This window comes from Alosa alosa, chromosome 1 (genome assembly GCF_017589495.1).
Source record: "Alosa alosa isolate M-15738 ecotype Scorff River chromosome 1, AALO_Geno_1.1, whole genome shotgun sequence".
NCBI classification, from domain to species: Eukaryota; Metazoa; Chordata; class Actinopteri; order Clupeiformes; family Clupeidae; genus Alosa; species Alosa alosa.
Genome location: NC_063189.1, coordinates 25,017,766 through 25,035,903, shown reverse-complemented (window position 1 = coordinate 25,035,903; position 18,138 = coordinate 25,017,766). Strand labels below are relative to the sequence as shown.

The 18,138-nt window shown below is 44.3% G+C and overlaps 2 protein-coding genes across 4 annotated transcripts in view; both read left to right on the top strand.

The window, feature by feature from the left end:
* Positions 1–4,232, top strand: part of kcnab1b (potassium voltage-gated channel subfamily A regulatory beta subunit 1b) — a 32,206-nt gene extending 27,974 nt beyond the window's left edge. For all 3 annotated transcript variants that reach the window (XM_048244530.1, XM_048244539.1, XM_048244545.1), the window contains exons 9-14: positions 1,427–1,512; positions 2,164–2,284; positions 2,430–2,524; positions 2,658–2,778; positions 3,157–3,245; positions 3,442–4,232. In XM_048244530.1, coding sequence (XP_048100487.1) covers positions 1,427–1,512; positions 2,164–2,284; positions 2,430–2,524; positions 2,658–2,778; positions 3,157–3,245; positions 3,442–3,537 — 608 coding nt within the window. In that variant the 3' untranslated portion in view covers positions 3,538–4,232. The remainder of the gene's footprint in view (positions 1–1,426; positions 1,513–2,163; positions 2,285–2,429; positions 2,525–2,657; positions 2,779–3,156; positions 3,246–3,441) is intronic.
* Positions 4,233–5,362: 1,130 nt separating this feature from the next.
* pask (PAS domain containing serine/threonine kinase) lies at positions 5,363–18,092 on the top strand. Its single transcript, XM_048264101.1, is given in 21 exon segments — positions 5,363–5,703; positions 6,053–6,251; positions 6,397–6,617; positions 6,761–6,928; positions 7,121–7,258; positions 7,765–7,899; positions 8,188–8,437; positions 8,790–8,971; positions 9,288–9,402; positions 9,734–9,823; positions 9,996–10,167; positions 10,577–11,396; positions 11,398–11,494; positions 11,757–11,929; positions 13,283–13,450; positions 14,170–14,295; positions 14,479–14,613; positions 15,137–15,336; positions 15,847–15,980; positions 16,570–16,713; positions 17,084–18,092. Coding segments are annotated over 20 exon segments (3,849 nt in total). The 5' UTR covers positions 5,363–5,703; positions 6,053–6,058; the 3' UTR covers positions 17,272–18,092.
* Positions 18,093–18,138: the final 46 nt, after the last annotated feature.

The window sequence follows — 18,138 nt, the reverse complement described above, 5'->3', positions numbered from 1 at the left end:
CAGTTTGAAATAGCATAATGCACAATTTCTTCAGCAGAGGGGGAAATCCTGCCAAGTTTCCCTTTAATGTTGATTTTCCAATATGTTTGTAATGATTGAAAATGACACTGCCACATGGCTAAAGGTTGTAAGACAATGTGGTAGACACATGGAATCAAAAAAAGAAGTGTTTTCATATTTTTTAACATTTTCACTTCATTTTGTACATTATTTAAATTAGGGCCTATACACTATTGCATGCTGCTTTTCAGTCACCAACACATAAGCACAGATACACACACTCTGTTTCACACACACACACACACACACACACACACACACACAAATCCTCACTCATGATATTTGACAGGTTTGTTTCTCTGTTGTGCTGAGCTTTCCACATATCCTTTCATTTTTATGTTACAGTACATCATTTCACATACGTATGGGTATCATAAAATTACACACAAGGCAGGCAGCAATATGGTGAAAATGGGTACCAGGGGCTGTAAATAGTCTCTGGATAGCTGGTACATATCTCAATAAAAGAATACATGCTCACCTTCTCTCTCTCTCTCCCTCTCCCAGTGCAGACATATTACTGTGGCAGCCTGATATTGCCTGGTTTCCACCTCCCACCTGTCCCACCCACACACACACACACACACACACGTGTTCTCTCTCTGCAGTTGTTTGACCCTGACTGCTCTAAATGAGTTTCTAATGAAGGAGGAGAAGGGAACAACAGACCTTATTTTCTCTCGGGCTCCTGATGTAGGGTTATCGTCTCTCCTGAACAAAGGCCTGCCATTTGTGCGCTCCTGCTCATTTCTCCTCCTTTCTTCTGGGTTTCGGAGAACAATGCGCCTCCTCCATATGATGCCCCCGGAGCCCTTCTCTAAGGCACCGTCTCGTTGTGAAGCAGATTGCTGCGTGTGTCTCGACAAGGTGCTCTTGGCTGAGATCTGACTGAGATTATTTTTTAAAGTCGGTTTGATCACATCTGTTAGCCATGGTTTTGCATATTTGTTCACTTATCAAGCGCGATGGAACAGGCCTCTCAATGTTTGGCTTCTCCAGTTGTGTTCCGTACACCCTAATCAAAGAAACTCTTCTGTCTCATCATTCGACTAATTAAATATTTGGTCAAATTAGGGGAACTTAATTACTGAAGCACTTGCCCAAAAGTTGAAATGCTTGGAGGTCTTTCAAATAACTTTGGTTAATCAAATGGGTTGTGTCAATACTATGGGGAGAAAACTCCATCTGTGTCAGCAGGAGGTGTGAGCAATATTGCCCCCTGGTGTCTTCAAATGATAGCAAATGCAAATCACTGATGAAGTTACGCTATACAGCTGCATCCACATCATGGTATTATCCATTTTGTTTGACATAATATAAGCAACTTTCTAGGCCCTGATCTGACCACTTCACTGTTTCTCCACAGAGATTGTGAGAGCCATGACCCATGTGATAAACCAGGGGATGTCCATGTACTGGGGCACCTCAAGGTGGAGTGCCATGGAAATTATGGTGAGCGGTTGGAAGATCAAGGAAATCTCTCTCTTGTACAGCCACTACATACATCCTTACACACAACGTACATTTTTAAATATATTAAAACATTGGCAGCATAAACACATATACTGTTTGAATAGGGTAATAGTGTAACATCTCATTTGAAGAAGTTCGTCTTTTGATAGTGCTTGTCGTAATTACCCAGGACATACGTAGGCAAAGTAGGATTCACAACACATGGCCCCAAGGTGACCTTCACAGTGTACTGTAGAATATGAAATTCCTCTTCAACAGAGAACAACAGGGCAGGAGTAGTACACGGGAGGGGAGAGAATGTGTTCTCATGTGTCATGGCTCCTTATCAGCCTTCATAATGCATCTGATGAAAATGGGAAGTGACAGAATGTTTCACAGCATCTCACAATATATTTCCTTATCTGAAATCAATTACCGGGTGGCATGTTATTCATAACAAAAAATTGGAAATCGGATTTCATTTTACTACATCCAGCTTATACCAAAGTTATACCAAATTCCATTGAAATGTGAAGTACTTAGGTTCATAGAAATGTCAAATTAAAATATGCTGGTAGACAAAACACTGTCTGGAACTCATTTTCTCATGCTTCTCCTCTCCTCTCTTCTCCGTCCTGCTCTGACCCCCAGGAGGCGTACTCAGTAGCAAGGCAGTTCAACCTCATCCCCCCGGTGTGTGAGCAGGCCGAGTATCACTTCTTCCAGAGGGACAAGGTGGAGACGCAGTTACCTGAACTCTACCACAAGATCGGTAAGACTCATTCTTAATAACCCTCTCAGCTCTCCGCTGTCCTGCACAAGAAACTTCAAAGAGAATGTGCCCAGAATAATGCCGATATCAATACTCAATACTTAAAACAATCGACTTTGTTTTGCATGTTTAACTACTCTTGTAGGTGTGGGTGTGGTTTCCTGGTCTCCTCTGGCCTGTGGAATCATCACAGGGAAGTATGAGAATGGGGTTCCCGAATCCTCCCGAGCATCCATGAAAGTAATTGTGCCCAGAGGGCAACACTTACTAGATACAGTGAAGGCCTTTTCACTGAAAGGTCCCTTCAGGTCTTTTAACACCAACTCCCCAAATGCCCATAGCACCATTTTAAATGTCTTTTTTCACCTTCCAGTCATACCAGTGGCTGAAGGAAAAGATCCTGAGTGAGGATGGGAGGAAGCAGCAGGCCAAACTGAAGGAGCTGGGTCACATTGCTGAGAAGCTGAGCTGCACCCTGCCCCAGCTAGCCATCGGTGAGGAGGAGGAGGAGGAGGAGGAGGAGGAGGAGCGCTGGGAAGCATAAGCTGAGACACATTATGATGATACATTTACATCACCTTGCATGGTTGATATCCCAAACCTGTCACTTCCGCCATATCGCACCTGCCTGCATGCGGCTCTGGAAATGACAGTGTGTATCCTCCCACAGCTTGAGTAGAGGCACGGAGTTGTGGGTAGGGAAAACAGATAACAGGTCTCTCTCGAGCATATTGCAGTGCTGGCAAGGGCTGGCAAGAGAACAGTAGCCATCTTCTTCAGTGAGCTATTCCTGATTGTGCTGTAATTGCCGAGTGAAATATAAATATCCTTAAGTGTGTGTTTCTCTACCTTCTTTTTTTCCGTTTGCGCAGCCTGGTGCCTACGCAATGAAGGAGTGAGCTCAGTTCTTCTGGGAACATCCAACCCTGCACAGCTAACAGAAAACCTGGGGGCAATACAGGCAAGCGATTACTCCAGTAGAGCCTAATGCAAATAACTGGAACAAGAATTAACTGTAGTTTGAATCATATCAATGTGAAGACAGATACAGTCAGATCTTGTTCTGTACAAATTACATTGTCAAGTGTCACGTGTCAGTTTTGATTTTACATTTTTTCTACTGTTTGGATTGATATAATGTTATTTTACCTGTGCAGGTCTTGCCAAAGATGACTTCTCAACTAGCCTCTGATATCGACCATATTCTGGGAAACAAACCACACAGCAAGAAGGACTACCAACACCACTCGTAGACACCTCACAGGGTGGCTGAGCAAGCTGTCCTCGGTCTAGATTGTGACTCTTTTCCTCTATGTGTGTGTGTGTGTGTGTGTGTGTGTGTATGTGTATAGGTGCGCTTAAGTGTATATATATGTGTGTGTGTGTGTGTGTGTGTGTGTATGTGTATGTGTGTGCTTAAGTGTATATATATATGTGTGTGTGTGTGTGTGTCTGTCCTGCTGCACTCCGCGTCCAGAACTTCCCCCAGACTGCAGCTGTCTCCAGGAGCAGATCCGGCCGGTCAGGTCAGGGCCGGCACCAGGCGGACTTGGGGCCAGGTCAAGGCCAGATCTGGGCCAGGTCCGGTCCAGACTCAGCTGCTGTCAGTTCTGGTGCTCAGCCGTGATAACCAAGCTCCTCTACAACGCTATGCATGCTTCTGGTAGACCAAACACCCTATCCTCTGAGAACTCAGAACATCCTGTTATTGATAAGTGAACATGTTGCAACATCATAGTCAGGCTTGCCAACTTTCAGGGCTGTTTGGCGTTGGTGTTCAGACAGAGAGGGCCGTCTGAAATCCTAAGCATGAGATTACCAACAGTGGAAAACACTGAGGCATGACAAGGTGTGGCAGCTTTTAAGTATAAGTATATAAGTATATATACTCTTTTGATCCTGTGAGGGAAATTTGGTCTCTGCATTTATCCCAATCCGTGGGAACACACTCAGCACACAGTGAACACACAGTGAGGTGAAGCACACACCAATCCCAACGCAGTGAGATGCCTGCTACAGCGGCACTTGGGGAGCAGTAAGGGGTTAGGTGCTTTGCTCAAGGGCACTTCAGCAATTCCTACTGGTCAGGGTTCAAACCGGCAACCCTCCGGTTACAGGTCCGAAGCCCTAACCAGAAGCCCACGGCTGCCCTTTTGAAATGGCTTGAAAATGTAAACCTCATGCCAAATGCCTGCAAGTTGGGAACTCTGAAAACAGTATCTTATTCTGATGTGCCGTTAACTGTCTGTCATCCATAATAGCCAAAGTAAACCCTTTCTCTGGGACTATTTTCTCTTAAGTAAAAAGCACTCCTTGGCAGCTGTGGATTTTGGAGAAAAATTGATTGACATATTGTCTGTGTTGTTAACAAATAAATGGCAAAAACAAATTCCCTTGCTGTTAAGTGTCAAGTCTTTTCCTAAGACTTTATGCTCTGCACTGTCCTTATGAGAACGGTTCAGTCTGCTGAGAATTACCTGAGAATGGCTATGAAGTCATGCTAGCTTTTCTGCACTTGTGAAGTGGAGCCTAATTGCAAAGCACAAACATGTTTGATCCTGAAGTTCATAGGATCAGATACCTGTGTGCATGTGTTTTGCTTGGAGGCTTTGCCTCCATGCATAAATTGCTATATTGTTTACAATACTGTAAAATTGTAGTATTATGATGACAGTACATAGTGAACTGAACTGTATAATTTGTTTTTAACAATAAAAACAAATTTTCCTGGAGTCCTGTATCATGTATATTCTTTAATTCCCTCTGATCGTATGTTAAATCAGCATTAAGTAAATAACTGAGTATGGTTTCTACAATATGTGCTGGTAAAACAATCTGCAATGGCGACAAACAGAAAAACCTAAGCCTGAGGAAAAGAAGGAAAACTGTTCTTGGAAATACTTTGTAATCAGAATGATGATGTAAATAGTAACCCTCTATCTCTATAGAAACTGAAATTATTTGGTCCAAACATTGCGTTCGCTCCACCCTTAAAGGTTTATGATTGGATGACCACTTCTCTGGATTCAAAAGTCTAGTTTTTGATTGGCTGTCCCATCTAATCTTATTATACTCTAGAATGCCCGCGCGCCAAACACTACAGACCGCGGTTGTATGAAATTTACTGCAATATTGGAGCCAGTGTTTTAACTACATTTGTTTAGTTCTATACAATTTACCTGTACATTTCTAAATGACAAAAACTGGTGATATTAGCGGCGGGTCGTTGTCATTTATCAGTAGGCTAGTAAGCTAACTTAGCTCTCCACTCATTTGTTTGCTATCTTAGACCAGCTAGCCAGCTGGCTTATGTTAACTACATTTACTTGCCCTCTAGCTAAACAAGCTAGTTTGTTACCTGTTCAGTTGAGATTCAACCTGGTATTGTTAACATTAACGCGTACGATACGTCAAGCAAGGTGAGTTGCATGGCAAAATGTAGCCCGTTTTTTTAAACATCTATCTGTGAACCCTCTAACTTTACAGGTTACCAATGTGAGATATCCAGGTTGGCATGGCAAGTTAACGTTAACAAACGTGCTTTGCGATTGTGTTTAATATCCATTTCCAAGAATGGAGACTGGAAACTGAAAACAGTTTTGTATGCGTAGCGATAGCTTGCTAGCAGTTCTAATCTAGTTTAATTGCAACCTGTTTAGAGAGGCGTGTCCTGTTGCCATATGCCACCTTTGTATTCGGATCCGCTGGAAATGTAAACACAAGACGTCGACCTCTAAAGCCGTGTCTGCTCTCTTCTGATTCCTTTAGCAAACAATGTCACTGTCGTGCTCCTCGTCAAAAGACCCTTGGGAAAATGGCAGAGGTGACAGTTTTTGTGTGGCCTCGGGCAGTGATGCTGATAGAGCTTCGGCAGATGATTCCTTTGTCCTTAATAGATCATACCCGTGTGCGCTAAGGCCCGCCGTCAAAAAGAACCTTTCACTGCGATGGTGCGAGGGTTCCACAGGTGAGACCTCTACAGAGAACCGTTACAGATGAAAATGTCCCTTAACAACTGTAACTTGTCATTTGTAACTGAAAAGTGATCCTTCACATTTACATAGTAGTGTTGGCCTAATTCACCTGAAACTCTTATGCACTTTTCTATCCAGGTGATTCCCAGAATGGTCATAGCTCTGTGGCCATGAGAAACCTGCAGATATCCAACTTGCATCGCCCAGATTCTCCACCCAGATATCTTGAGCTGAGCCCAAGCCGGCTGGACGCTACACTGTTGAGGCAGCTGGCCCCTGAGGGCTCGGGGTCAACTGAACACTCTCTGGTGCATAACCCAAACACGGCTGCCTTCACTGTGAATCGCAAAACCACAGAGGTACAAGAAATGTGTTTTATGCAGATTTTTCAAATTGTACAGTACCAGCCCCAAAACTAAAAAGGTCATACTGTTTTAAAAATAAATTGATGTCTATAAAGTTAGTTTGACTAAAGTGTTGTCATTGTGTTCTTGTGTCCTAGATACTAGAAGTGAATGAGCAGGCTTGCAAGCTGCTGGAGATTAACATGAATAACCTGGTTGGCCAGAGACTGTCCAGCATCCTGAGGACTAGACAGAGCCCAGAGGATGCATTGACGGGGGATGTTCTGAATACTGATGGAAATGTGCTCACGATTTCAGGAAAAGTGGTAAGACGTGACCTTGACTGACTTTACAGGTTGCTGCTGCAAGAAATTATAATCACCTCACAGTAACCAAATTGATTGCCTTTGTATATGGCTTTAGAATGGAAGGACATCTATGTGTGGATGTTGTACATGCACATAAAAACTTTTGTTTACAGTCGCGCGTGTGTGTGCGTGTGCGTGCGTGTGTGGCAGGTTGATGCGGTGAGCAAGTCTGGAGCTGAGCTTCCTGTGTCTGTCTGGACCTGCAGGCAGTCTCATGACCCGACCCTCTGCTTGGTTCTGTTGGAGCCAGTGGAGAGAATGTCAGCTCATGTCTCCTTCTTGGAAAATGTAGGCTATTGCAGATTTAGAGTAACAAATATTTGAATATTTTCACATTTCACAGTTTTGTGTAGGCATGTGTTCGCACAGGCAGTGCCAAAATCTACATTTTAGATTCTTCTGACGATGGCTCTTGTCCAAATGTGTGTTGGCAACAAATATATGCTGCAGTGCTTGTTATAATGTTAATTTTCATGCAGACATACAACACAGAAATGTGAAGTGTTTATAAATCATGTTGTACACCATGAAGCTTTAGCAGGACTTATTTTCCAAAACACTGTGACTAAAGATGCACTTTGTCAAAAATCATTTCAAATGTACTCGGTCATTCGCTGAGCTATAGGTGCACTGGACTAGATTGGTAAACTGAATTTGTCAGGGTGCTAAAATGTATAGAGCAAGATATGGTAGATTGGTAAAGCCTACACACAGACCATAACAGCTGGATCTGGAGCCATCCTGGCCGGCTCTGGTCCAGTTCACTAATCTTGGGATCTGCTCTGTCATTACAGGGGAGCATCATCAGCTGTGACCTTGCCTTTGCCCATCTCAGCGGCTACGGGCATACCGAGGAGTTGACAGGGCTGTCAATCATGGAGCTGATGCCATCGCTGCACATCCCCCTCCACTGCCGGCCCCTGCCCAAGGTCAGATCTCATCAGTGCCAGCTAATCAGTCTCTCCATCTTAAGTGGAGAAACAGGCCTACTCCTATTGCACTGAGGGGTGGCTTTTGCCTTCCCTGACAGATAATTGTGCTTATCTCTGTAGTTGCCTGAAAGGGATGAACTCCTTGAAACTCACAAGTCAGCTCAAAAGAAGCTCATGAAATTAATTAATTATCTCAGGGAATACCTTACAGATGCAGTTATCTGATTCATTTCTTACAGGTGCAGACCGTATTGAATTATTTAATGATGTTTACCCTTTCTGCAGATGCACCGTGTGCAGAGACTGAGGGCCAGAGGTCGGGAAGGCACATCTTTGCCTCTCTGTGTGAGACTTAAAGGTGCAGTGGCTTGTGGGAAACCGCTGGAGGTCTCCGTCTCCAATGGGCACCCAGGAAGCCGAGTCGCCACAGGAAGCAGTGATGCCAAACGTGTCTCATACGGCTCAGCAGATCTCTGCTCGTCAGATTCTTCCCCTGAACAACCACAGCTCAGCTCCTCTTTTGCGCTCAATACGGGTAGAGTTAGGCTTCTTCAAGCATTTCAGTAATATCACATGGCCATTGCCTTCTGATAGTCTGCTTAAAGCAGCAGTATTTGCAAATGCCAAATTGCATTTGCCAATATAGCCAAAGATATAGCAGTGTGTGTATAGCTGTTGTGTGGCATAGGGGAGCATTGTGCTGGCTCATCAGTGTTTGCAGTTAAGGTATTGCTAATGATGTTAAATTGGTTATGCTTAGTTATTAAATTAGCTGTACTGCTGTGACTTAAGCCTTTGCACTCTGCCCATCATTCAAATTAGGGTCCTTGAAGTTAATCATTACCATAAAAATGCTCTTTGGCTCTATGTGTGTTGTCTTACTGTAGGAGAGGACTGTGGTCACAGCCTGGCGTCTCCGGGCTCAGGGCTGGTGTACTCTGGGACTGTGTGGCTGTTTGCTCCTCTCAGTGGACTGCTTACCCTCTCTCCCGAGGGACATATACATAGTATCAACAACTACTTTGCCTTGATGCTTTTTGGGTACAGGAAGTCTGAACTAATGGGAAAGGTAAGTACAGTTATCCAAATAAAACTTTTGTGTTGTACTGGTGTACTAAAAGTCATGGGTTGCCATGTAAGTTGTAATATTGTTTTAAAACAGAACTGTCTCTTGCATTCACAGCATATAAATATGACTGTTGGCTTTTCTAGTTTTGAGAGGTGGTAAACGTAGTCCTGATTTAATAAATGTAGTGTTTATTTTGTATAATGGGTTTGTTCTACAAAGGCAATGTTGGAGGTTTGGCTAAAGATGAAATGCACTATGAACAGAACTAGTGATGTGTTGGTACAGTCATGTTCACTGGCATTCTTTGTGTGTGCAGAATGTGACCTTCTTGATGCCGGGGTTCTTCGAGTGGATGCAGAGCTTCGACCACAGCACCAGTCCAGTGCCCCACAAGCACGAGGACACCTCCGATCCTGCTAGTAATAACTCTGGTACAGAATCCACTAACACTCCCAATCCATCCTCTTCACTGCATAGATGTAGCCAGTTGCTCAATATCAACCTTATATCTTACCTTGACCATTTTTGTCATTCCAAGAATGGCTTTTGCACCCTCCACAGTAGGTCTCTATAGCATACTGCAGCTTCAGCAGTACTCTTATATTTGTGATTTTCCTTATAATAGCTGCATTTTTTGTAGCTTTTAACGCTGTACCTTGTACTCGCATACTAGACACTAGATTACTGTAGCACAGTGTAGTTTTTTCCCACTAAAACGGCCTTGCACCTGTCTGTTTTACCACCTCTCTCTGTCATATGTAGACCCCAGTAGTGACTCTAACCCTGCACCTGGGAGGGCAGTAACCCTCTCTAGTGACTCACTCACTGGGAAGAGCAGCCGGGAGACTAATGGTGAGTGCTGTCATGACTCAAGGTTTTATGAGCTGACCTCTCTCCCGCTGGACTATGACTGTCTGATGTTGTCTGTCATGTGGACATCATCTCAGACAAATAGTTCTATTTATGAATTCATTTATTTCAAAAATGACGCAACCTTAATCTGTGCTCTTGTGGCCGTCTGTAGACCCTAACACAGTGCTGGCTGGGGACATGGCCATGGTCCAGCAGGCACTGCAGAGGAGGGTCTCTGGAGGGAAGGGCCGGATCTTTACTGGGAACACGGACAGGCTGGAGGTGCCCAGCAGCGTCCCATCCACCATGACCTCACCAGCGGTCACCTCCACACAGCTGGACAGGTAGAGGAATAAACCTACATGCCTCTGTCATCACATGTCTGTGAAATAGGACTGTGTTAAAGGCAAGAGATTGTAGGACAGTCACACATCAGACGTGTCCATAGATCACTCGATGTACGTCACTGACTGAAGTGCGACAGTAAATCTAAAGCAGAACAAGATCCACAGATCCACTAGATGAGTTATCCCATGATGACGGGTAAAATGATTCTCTTTAAATATATGAAGCGTAAATGCAGAAATAAGTTACATTCGATTTTGCCCCTTAGCTTTCTATGGATTAGCTTTGTTACCAAAGATATAAAGGTCTGTTTAATACTGTGCCTCTCAGGCCTGGTGCTGAATGTCATTCGTCATGTTTGCATTGCACTGCAGTGGATGTGTGTGTTTTGTGCTGTGTGCCCATCAGGCCAGATGACACGGTGGAGCTGTTCAGGCAGGTAGCCGAGACGGCGGCGGCCTCCTCGTCCAGCCTGAGCGAGCACACGGACAGCACGCAGGCTCTCCTGCAGACCTTCGCCCTGGTCGAGTCCCAGGAGGTGTGGGGCCACAGGCCCTCCAGAGGCCCAGAGGAGACCGACTCGGACTCTGAAGATCGGGCCGGGCACTCTGCCTGGCCAGCCACAGAGACCAAGCAGGCCCTGACCAAGCCCCGTGGGCCGTCTCGGGCGCAGGGACAGAAGGGGTCGGCCTCCCATGATGCACTGCAGGACTCCAGCTTCGAGGTGATCTCTCTGGGCAGCCGCTCATCCTCGGGCTTCTGCGAGCAGTGGGCCGGCGAGTCCGGCCCAGATCGCCTGGACTGCACCCACCCACCGGCTCCTGCACCCTCCTCTGCCCCCGTTGACTCGGGCAGCTGCCTGCTGGACATCGACTCCAACGGGGACGCGGTGACCCGGGCCCTGGGAGAGCTGGACCTTAGTGGCAGCCTGGAGCTGCCCGGGGCCAACGGCGACCTTGACCGCCTCAACCTCTCCCAGGCCTCCTGCGATACAGCTGAGCTCCTCCGCACCCCATCCCCTTTCGTGGTGGAGTCCGACCCTGAGGAGGAGAAGTCCCTAAACTCCAGAGCCGAGGGCGTTGAGGACAGGACTGGACCCACCCAGCAGTGGGACACCTTCTCTACACATCCCAATGGCCGAGTTCAGGAACTCCAGAGGATTGGCCATCCAGGTGAACAGTTACCAGGCAGCAACCTAGCAACATCAACACCAAAGAAACCACTGCCACTACCAGCTGCAGAACAGAACGCAGACCAACTCAAACAGTGAGATACTGGAGGGACGATTTGAAGGGAATTGCTACCACAGAGATGGAACCAGACTTGGTGTGTACCCACTTTATGTGCAGACTTTTCTCAGTCTTTTCTAATTTCCTCAATTTTAGCCTTGAAGGATGACAAAAAAAATCCCTATGGTGGCACATAAAGCATACTGGATGTCTGAAAATAAATATTACATCAGTGCCTTACATTAATTTGTAAGACTGAGATGAAAGTTTCAGCAATGCTTTGAATATTAGGTCATCCCTATTCACAGGCAGGTCAAGTCAAAGGCTTAACCCAGACCCTGCTTGTTTGTCTGTTGCAGAGGTTCAGTGTGAAATCCGGCGGGCTACTCTCCCAGACAGCCGTCCCCTCTTCTGCATCTGGCTGACCGGAAGACTCCCCCTTGGTGATCAGCAGGGGGCGCCACTGAGCCCGCAGCACACAGGCAGCAGCCTGGCCTCTCCACAGGACGCCTCTAGCTACAGCCTAGGGGAGGTCAGGCTCCAGTACAACTTAATAGCTTCACTTCCTGAGAAACTTGCGCTTATGAGCTCCTGTTAAAGCTGCAGTTGGCAAGTCTGACAGATTGAGGGGACTTAGCCAAAAGTTTTATTGTTTACAACTCTCATGCCCCTCCCCCACTACCACCGAGCACCCTCTCATCGAGTTTGTCTCGTCAGTGCGCACCAGACTGATTAACAGTCAGATCTCACACAGCCCTGCTCTGATTGGACCAGAAGAACCGGGAGCTGTCGATTTTTGCAAAACAAATAACAGGCTCTAGGTGGAGGTAAAAGTGCGGGTTTTTTATGTTTTTTTTAAACCGGCTGATTTATGTTGTTCTGTCGGAGCATAGTGTCGGTTTCAGTGAATATGATCAAAAAAATCTTGCCAACTGCAGCTTTAAATTCACCATGCATGCAAGTGTGTTCGTTTGTAAATTTAGATTAGATTAGGTTACATTAGATTCAACTTTATTGTCATTGTGCAGCGTACAAGTACAGAGACCACGAAATGCAGTTAGCATCTAACCAGAAGTGCAGAAAAGTGCAATGTGAACAGTACAGACAGGTAGTGCAGTGTAAACAGTGTATGACATAGTGCAGTGTAGCCAGTAGTATACAGTTAAAGTGACAAGTGGCATGGTTTACAGTAGGGACATCTGCAGTGTATTAACAGTAACATTTAGCCAAGGAATACCCATACGAACTTTCGACAAATTTGGGATTTGCTCTGCAGGTCCGTCTGGCCAAGAGGCCATTGAAGCCCATTTCCAATGTCCCTAAAACATGGGCACGCAAATACAATCGCTAATCCGACATGGACGTGTATTTCTTTGGAGTTGAGTAAACAACTGCATTGAAAACCTTTGTTTACAAGGCTTTTGAAACAATTTGGTAAGAGTTTACCAATTTAAGTCTAATTGCACTGCTAGTTATTCCCCTGCTGGAAGTCTTAAGTCAATGAACCATTCCAGACCCACTCCCAATTGTACAATTGTGAAGGTCTGGGTGTTCTAGGTGCTAAGTAACATTATAAGAGCAGAATAAATATAGATATGCAGCATGAACAAAATAGACATATGTGTACATTGTGTACAGGTATGTGCATTGTATTGACAGTTACAGTCTAAGAGTAGTAAAAATAAGTATATGTGCAGTATTAACAGTATAGACAGATATGTACAGTTGACTATGGAGTATATCTAAAATCCATAGTTGAACATTTTGAGTGTTGTGTGTTGGTCAGTGTGCTGTATTCTGTTGTGTTAATAAGCACTTAGTGCCAGGATAAAGAGTAAAATGGCTGTAAGTTTTGTGTGTGTGTGTGTGTCTGTGTGTGAGACAGGCGATCCGGGACGCGTGTAAAGGAGAGGCCCTTCGCTCCACCGCTGACCTGGAGCAGTCACAGGCCTGCAAGGGCCAGTTTGAGGACGAGTACAGACCACTGCGCGCCGTGGGCAAAGGAGCCTTCGGCTTCGTCTGGCAGGCCTGCAGGAGAGACGATGGCAAGGAGGTGAGAGGGGACGCGGCCTGCATGCTTTGGTCTAAATTATAGCAGCTCCAGGCATATAAAGCGCAGCGGAATATCCTACACTTTTTGTGAAGTACCGTGACAGAATAGAGAAATTACTAAATATGAAGACCTTTGCCATGAATTGATGAGTGATTTGTAAATACATAAGCTTACAGTGGACTTTTAGACTAGAGATGTGCCATATCGTATCACTATCGATGCAGTATAATTCCTCCTCATGAAAAGAATTTGTCATATTAATAATATAGCTGATGACATGTTTGCCGCAAGGTGGGCAACTCACAAGAAGAAGGAGACCAAGCATGGTAGAAGGCAGAGGTCAAACTGTCAGCTAGGAAGAAAAGTCACTAATGAAATCACTGAAGAGTTTATCCTGATGGTGAATTGAGTTTTTTTGTGTTTGCGCATTTCTCAAGACTGTAAGATGATGACTTTAAAACGGCGGGTAAAATTTTCATATAGTCATTTATATCATTATCCCATGAAATATGTCAGGGATAATGTATTGTCTGCCAGTCATTATTTGAAAAACAAGTCCCAACAGGGCAAACAGAGCCCTAACGCGAAGTAAATGAAAAGTCAAGTCATGAACAGTGAAGGTGAAAGGGCTGCTTCAATGAGATTTGGTTATCAGCAGATCACACCCACATCTAGTTGACACTGAGTTGGTTCCTGTGCTTCCTTCCTTTTCCCCTCAGGTGGTGGTGAAGTTCATTAAGAAAGCCCGAATAGTGAGCGACTGCTGGGTGGATGACCCCGACATGGGCAGTGTCAGTCAGGAAATCGCCATCTTGGCCCGGCTGGACCACCCCAACATCGTCAAGGTGGGATGGAGAGACGTGTGAAACTCATTTTTGAAAAATGCTAGATCTTTCATGTATACATTTTGGATAAAGTTATCTAGAGCTGTTGGCTTTTTGTTTGTTTTTGTCTTGATTGTGTACCACATTGCTCTGAAGCACTGGATGTTGGACTGCCACGGATGTCCCTTGCTGTGTTTCTCCCAGGTGCTGGACGTGTTTGAGAACGAGCTGTTCTTCCAGATGGTGATGGAGAAGCACGGCGATGGCATGGACCTGTTTGAGTTCATCGAGCAGCAGCCATGTCTGGACGAGCCTCTGGCCAGCTTCATTTTCAGACAGGTATGCAGAGCTTAGAAATACAACTCACAGATAACTCACAACTAGAGCCCTTTCTTCATGTTTGCAGGGCAGGTGAACACAAATAACAGCTGTAAGGGGATACACCAATGATTTACATTTACATGCAGCTGACACTTTTATCCAAAGCGACTCACAACAGTCAAGAAACAATAAAAATACAGTGCCACCAAGATATTGTTTGTGCAGCAATAGGTGCTACTCACATAGAATAGAGTGCTAGATAAAGCTGTTAGTACTACTAAGAGAGTGCCAATCAAATCTGTAATCAAATCTGTGAGCTGTGTGTATACGTCACTCGGAACCTTTTATCTAACTAATTAAGTCTCCTTACAGTGTCGCGTTTGTATAGGTTTATGGTTATTGTTATGATTGTTATATTTTGTATATTACATATGGCTATGGGTAACTGGGAAATATTGTGTACATATAGATGTAAAGGTCTGTGTTGTGTTTGTTTTGACTTTATGAGTTTTACAATTCCACTGTTATTTGATCTCTGCAGTTGGTAGCCGCAGTAAGCTACTTGCGTCAGAAAGGTATTCTTCACCGAGACATCAAAGATGAGAACATCATTATCAATCAGAGCTTCTACATCAAGCTGATTGACTTTGGCTCAGCTACAGTGATGGAGCCTGGAAAACTGTTCTACGCCTTCTGTGGCACCCTGGAGTACTGTTCTCCAGAGGTTCTGCAAGGGAACCCGTAAGCCCTACTTTAACTCAAACTTGAGTTATTGTTATTTGTAGAGATCATTTTAGTTTAGGCATGGGAAACCTAGCCACTCTAACCCTCAAGTGCATTTGTTTTAAATTAGTGTGTGCATTGCTTGTGTTCCACACTGATTACATTGAAAATATCACTTGAGAGTAAAAGTTGGCTGATTGAGGGATGAAGTGCTGGGTGTGTACTCTGTGTGTCTGTGTGTTTGGTATAGGGCAAACAGGGTACCGCGCCAACGACTCCATGCCTGGTGGGTGCGTTAGTTCCAATAGAGTATCAGTCCTTCAGTCTAGAAACAACTCGCAACCCAATGTTGCCGATGATGCAATTTTTAATCCAGTCAAGTGAAAACTTTGCACTTTGGGAGCACTTTGCACTTTTCACTGACTGGATTAAAAATTGCATCGGCAATATTGGTGTCTGTGTGTTTGCACATCTCCATTCTTGAAGGATGTTTATTTTGTGTTTATTTTACGTCTGTCTGTGCTGCAGATATGAGGGCCCGGAGCTGGAGATGTGGTCTTTAGGGGTGCTTCTGTACACGTTGCTCTTCAGTGAGAACCCCTTCTGCAGTGTGGAGGAGACACTGGAGGCCAAACTCAAGCCCCCCTTCCCCCTATCCTCCGGTAAGAGACAGAGAACACCCAGCGAAATGTCAAAGGGAAATGTCAGATTTTACGTCAACAGATTTGGTACTTGCCCAGAAAGAGAGAACTCATCCTCATCCTTAGAATAAACTGAGCTTTTACAGGAGGCTGTATCCTCTTAAAAGACTCTATGCAAACTTTTGCTTACTTAAACCTTCTGAAACCTGGTATAACTTCTAAGCAGTGTTGGCCTATATTTATTTCTGATTGAGTAACAAATTATGTAATTCTGTGAAAATGGCATTCCCCATTTTCGTGTTGTGAAGGAATGGTTCGTTTATTTCAATGGTTCAACTTTTTCATCAACTGGGACACAATTACTTTCCAGCCCTGTGGGAGTCCGTCTGGGACATGGCTTGTAAAATATACTGTAAGACCTGAGTGGCCTGCTGCAGGATCTTCTGCTCCTTGTAGTTTTTTTCAGTCAGTCAGTCATTCATACGTTCTAGTTATTAATTCATGTAATTCTTGTAGGCTTTAATTCGTTCATTCATTCATTCATGAAATCAACACAGTCAGTGAGTTGATGGATGAGTCATTCTGACATCTTTGGCTTCTCTCTCCTCAGGACTGAGTGGCGTACTGGAGGGTCTGCTGCAGCCCCAGCCAGGCCTGCGTACCACCCTGGAGGAGCTGCTTGTTGAGCCTTGGCTTCGGCAGCCCATCAACCTGGCCGAGTACAGCTGGAGCGAGGTGCTGCCCGCCAGCCACGGTGAGTTAGGGCAGGAACTGCAGCCCACACTCCTGGGTCCGACAGGATGCAGGGTTCACTTTCCCAGTCTTGGAAAAGTTATGGTGTTCTAAAGTTCCAATTTTCTGAACTTTTTTTCCAAGAATTTGTTGAAAGTTTTGGAAGTCATGAAACTTTGTGAAATATGACTCTCCATGGCAAAACCAGTCACTTGGTTCAATTTTTCAAAAATTACGTTAAAGTATTTTCATGAAAGTCCACAAAAGATTTCCACGCTTATTAATGATGCCTATATCAATAATATTGACCAACAAACTACAGAGATAAGATTTACATATGCCCCTTTTTTATCAGTTGTTTCTTGCAACTAAATAACATGTTGTTCTGACAGATTCGCAGAATCACCAGGACACCAGTCTAAAGCCTCATGAAAATGTCCTATCCCTCAATTTGGAGGGCCATCTCCGTTTCAACGATGATACCCCGCTCGAAGATGAGCATGAAGAGGAAGATGAGGAAGAGCACAAATCCATGGCTGCCTTGGAGGCAGAGCTTCAAAAGTATCTTTCTGATGACTGAAAACGCTCGACCCGGCTGGTCCACTGTCAAGACACTCGAGCTAAATAGAATCACAAAAGAAAAGATGTTTAATGCAAAAATTTATTGCAGATATTTGGGCCTCTTTGATGACAAAGTGATTGTAACACTCCGTCCGTGCACCTACGGGAGCATATGGGTCCTGTGATGTAAAAGACTATCCTAAGAGACACTGGGATCCCCAAGCCCAACACTCAGGAGCATAGACTTTCCATTATTCGCCTATCAGATGGTAGTGCAGGGTGAAGGATTATCGCTGCTAGCCTATATATTGATGATGAAAATGGTCATAATAGGACAAAGTACGATACATCTTCTTTATGAGGTACATTTTGATTGACTTATTTTGTAACTAAATGGGTGTTGTCAGTAGAATGGAGGCTTTTAAATATGTTTAATTACACAAGGCAATTAAAAAAATGGCTGTAGTCGCTAGTGGTAGTACTTCTACATTCTGTTGGATGAAAGATGGCACGTGACTGTGGTCAAGCCTTGTGCACAGAGCCTCCACAAAGCCTTCCACAAGTTTGCATTATGGTGTTTTTAAAGAAAATGTGTACAGTAATTTTATGGCTGTAAGTGGATTAGCATTTTAAATTGTTGTATTTCACTTGTATTCAAGCATCTTAATCTTTTAAATATATATATATATATATTTATTATATGAATAAAGGTTTAACCCATCCAGCTTATTATTTCCCCATGCCTAAAATTGCTTCCAAAAATGTAACTGAATTTACTGAATGTGCAATGTGTTACAGACAATTATGATACTCGAGTACAGTCTGTCAATAAAAATGATAATTCGGGCGGATTTTTCATTTTGCTTTCTTGTAAGATCAGTCCAGT